General features: G+C 39.5%; 1 protein-coding gene across 1 annotated transcript; it reads right to left on the bottom strand.

Annotated features, from left to right (window-relative positions):
• Window positions 1–1,716: 1,716 nt before the first annotated feature.
• LOC116805655 lies at window positions 1,717–3,364 on the bottom strand. The gene is made up of 2 exons (XM_032738937.1): window positions 3,308–3,364; window positions 1,717–2,215 (listed from the first exon to the last, which is right to left on the bottom strand). Exon 2 carries the CDS (start codon window positions 2,127–2,129, stop codon window positions 1,800–1,802), a length of 330 nt encoding a protein of 109 aa, XP_032594828.1. The 5' UTR covers window positions 2,130–2,215; window positions 3,308–3,364; the 3' UTR covers window positions 1,717–1,799.
• Between the last annotated feature and the right edge of the window lie 955 nt (window positions 3,365–4,319).

Here is a 4,319-nt window from a genome sequence, read left to right as displayed (position 1 = left end):
CCAGCTGTTCTGCTCTCCAAATGGCATGCAAAAAGCAGCAAGTAAGGATGCAGGAGCTGTAGAAGAAGAGAGATGAAAAAAAAAATGGATGGCCTTATGTAAGTCGCCAGACTGCATCCAAAAAATTATGCAATGCTGCCCAGCTTTAAAGTAGATTACACAAAAATTTTGCCCGCCGGCACAAAAGCCCACGACGGGCATTAATCACGGAAGCGACGGCTTTTGGTCCAGAATTTCACGACGCCATCCCCGTAATCTTTGGCCTGGCCTGGGGTTGCATTCCAAGCGCCGTCTGCATGTATTGTATTTCTAAATAGTGTCTGCCACCGAAATGGTGGCAGAGGTGGGAGTTGTCCTAATAAATTGCCAACGTGCTGGAATGCAGGAGAGAACTAAACCAAGCCTTTTGGGGCTTTCCTACCTCTTTTCGATGTCTATCCTCCCAATTGTATGTCGGCCGCCAAGAAATTAGCATAATTTTTCAATTCTCATCCGTTTGCAGCAATATCTGCCTTTGCTTCCAATAATTGTCCAGCCATATTTTATTGGCGGCTGCGATTTCGATTTGAATTCAATAAATCGTACAGAGAGAGTATGAACCTGAGAAAGCAATTGCAAATCTATTCTGGATGCTCGCCAAAAAAATGAAGCAATTCTATTGTAATACATATAATTCTATATATTCCATTGCGCTAAATAACCAAATATTCGGCATAGGCATAGACTGTTAATTGGGGGCCTCCTAACCCCTTCTGCCCGATCACTATTTTATTTGGGTGCACATGAAATTGTTTGTAGACGACCGCATAAACATTCACAATATGGCGACGAGTCTGTCGCCTAACCGCAAACTTCCGGTTAACAAACAAGCAACACACACACACACACACACATACACACACACACATATACACATACACACACACGCACAGCATTTTACCCTTCGTTGTTGCTGTACTCGCCGCTGCGTGTTGTCGCGGTTTTCCTTTAGTGGTCGTTAACAATTTTTACAGCCCAAACATTTGGCAGCGCTTTTATTATTTGTTATATTTATTGTGTTTATATATTTCAAACAACCAAAAAAAAAAATAAAGAAAGAGCATAAACAAAAACCGAAACCAAAACAAAATGGTGTGCGCCATTTTAGTTTACGCTTTTCGCCATTCCATTTAATTTACTGGTCGCCGGTCCCCGGTCCCCGGTCTCCGGTCGAAAGCCCCTTCAAGGCCAGACATGGCTTGTGGCCCGCCATTCATTATATCTGAGGCTGAGTTTCAACAGAATGCGGCTTTTTACTGTGCCCGGTGGTAAGTGGTGGGTACACTCAGAAAATAATATAGCCAAAATAATATGACCAGCAGTTAAAGTTCCAAGATATTCAAGACAATAAAAAATAGTATTCGCTTTAGGAAATCAATTAAGCAACATCAAAGAAAACAAAACTGATGTCTGCTCTAATTTACTCAAATTCTAGCTCAAATATTTTTGCCGAGTGTAGTCTAGCCCAGCAGCCCAACCATTGACCATTTAAAGCGGCTGCCACTGACGCTAAGTAGTTGTGGCAAGTTTCTGGTCTCAGTTTGCTTCAACTCTTAACTTTGTTGTTTGTTGATATCGTTTGGCTTTTACTTTGTGTGTTCGCGTTTGCGCTTTTTGTTTTTAATTTCTTTAATTTAATTTTGCACTTCTTTTCTCTAAACTTTTGCTTTTGCGTTAACTGACATAAATATGTAAATAGATAAATATGTGTGTACATATACACAGTTGTCAGTTACGCGTTCCAGCTCAGATAGTGCGGTTTACTTATTTTTTGTCTCATCCATCTGGACGCTGCAGTCATTGATGCCAGACAGCAAACGATCTTCACCCGCCTCCACGTTCTCTCTGTCATCTTCACTTGTGCTGCTAATCTCCTCCACGATCTGGACGCTGCTGTCGTTCAAATCCTCCATCCGGACGCTGTTTTCATTGATCCTCTTCACCTGGACGCTGTCGTGATTTTCACTCATGCGGATAAACTTTACCACGTCAATACCAACCACATCAACATCAATATACAACCTCTCCTCATCGGCCTCTTCCTTCACCTGCATGTGGGAGTCGCATATATTGTGATTACCCTCAGCCATGATTTTGTATTTCTTGTACGACTTGAGCTCTTTACTAAGATCAAATTTGTGACGTAATAGATTTGAGTTTAATCGCTGTTGTTGTACTGTAAAAAACAAAAATAAAAAACATGTAATAAATATATATTTTGTATCAAATGCAATCTACAATTTTAATCGCGATTGAATCCAACTCGTGCAATTAACAAATCTTCGTCGAATTAGCGTTGGCGAATTCAATGTAAACTTTCAATCAATTCTGAAGCACGGGCATCCACGATATCCATTAATATCCAGCAGCTTCCTTTCAATTAAGGGAACACGCCCGCGGGCATACCACAATTGGCCAATTTTGCCACCCTTCAATGTAAATGTATTTCGCCATTTTTAATTATCAATATATTTCTCGATCTGCTTCTTGACAGTGTTTCATCTACAAACTTGGCCTGCTTTATTAACGATTGTTTTGAGCATATTCTGTCGAATAATGAAGTATCGTCTCTAAAACGCTAAACGTTCAGTTTGCCCATGAAATTAAATTGATTGCATAACATGATGCCGAAAATATATCAAATTGTATTGAAATATAAAATACTTTCTGGAACATTCCTTACTTAGCCGTAGCTTAAACCAAAAAATTACTCTATTATATTCATGCACGGATATGGCCCACTGTGAATGGGCAGCTGTGTTTCCGGTTATGTCAAGCAGGCAGCAAGGCAGCGATTTTTGTGATTGATTTTCCACTTTTGGCCGCAATCCAATCAGTCCCATAGTGACTCCAAACCCAAATTTTCTGCACTGCATATTTGGCACTAATGGAATTTTAACACAAATTAGTTGTATTACTTAAAGGCCGGCAAGAAATGGGATAAATGTGGTGGTTGGAGTGGCAACCGGTGCCAGGAGTTTGGATCTTGCAGTTTGAGTCGAGGTTCTTCTTCGCTTGATTGGCAATCTAGCTTGTCGCAGAGAAGTTGATAGAGAACGCTATTCTGCAATTGCAGTTGCAGTTGCAGTTGCCGGCAAACATGGCAAAACACAAGGTCGGCTGCACACACACACACAGCCACACACACACACACACACACACACTCACACACATCGTACCCACACCACTTAGGGAGGCATTTATTAATTTTTTATATTTCTCTGTGCAAATTGTGTGGCTTATTGTGTGGCCTGGGTTATCCACTCACATGGTATGCCAATAAGCGTATTGGCGTTCAAAAAATGAAATGATTTCGCCGCAGGCCAGTCAAAAAGAAGCAAAGCGAGCGGAAAAATATCATTGGACGTGATTTATTTTGTATTCCAGCGCCAATGGCTCCTAGAATCAAAAGAAAAATATTCGGTGAGCTCTGAAAAATTAATACACACACAAATATATATATATATATATATACATACATAAATGTATATGTATATTTATATATACCTGCAGGCATCAAGCACCGAATACTGAGTAGCTGCCATCGCCATTTCAAAAAATAACAGACGACAAGTAAATGTAAATGTTTTCTTACCATTTATGGACACATATATTCCGCAGCTGTTATTACAATATAATATGCAATAATAGAGAACCGAGATGACAAATAGCAGGATCTGTGCGCTTCTACGATTTCAACAGAATTAACGATTGAAGCTTTGTCATTGATCACAAACACATTTATGTCTGTCAGTATCCGTATGAATTGGAGATGGGCGGTTAACCGATGTTTCACTTTCGTTACGCACATTAACGAGTTTAGTTTTGTAATGGTTATCTTTGAACTGCAATAGACACGAGGAGTCTTTTTTAGTGTCTTCGTTTTTAAATACAATTTAAATGCAAAACGACAATTAGTGATGGAAGGTGAAAGTGGTATACATAGTGGTTGTCGTCTCCAATTTAAATGTATTTCGCCTTTTTTAATTATCGATATATTTCTCGATCTGCTTTTTGACAGTGTTACATCAACAAACTTGGCCTGCTTTATTAACGATTATTCTGAGCATATTCTATCTATAATTATATATTTTATTCATGCACGGATATGACCCTCTGTAAATGGGCAGCTTTATTTCCGGTTATGTGAAGCAGGCAGAAAGGCAGCAATTTTTGTGATTGATTTTCCACTTTTGGCCGCAATCCAATCAGTCCCATAGTGACTCCAAACTCAAATTTTCTGCACCGCATATTTGACACCTGAGGAATTTTAACACAAA

The sequence above is a fragment of the Drosophila grimshawi genome, unplaced genomic scaffold, assembly GCF_018153295.1.
Source record: "Drosophila grimshawi isolate 15287-2541.00 unplaced genomic scaffold, ASM1815329v1 contig_848, whole genome shotgun sequence".
Taxonomy (NCBI): Eukaryota; Metazoa; Arthropoda; class Insecta; order Diptera; family Drosophilidae; genus Drosophila; species Drosophila grimshawi.
The sequence above is the reverse complement of the archived record's forward strand: the minus strand, read 5'-3'. Positions and strand labels throughout refer to the sequence as shown.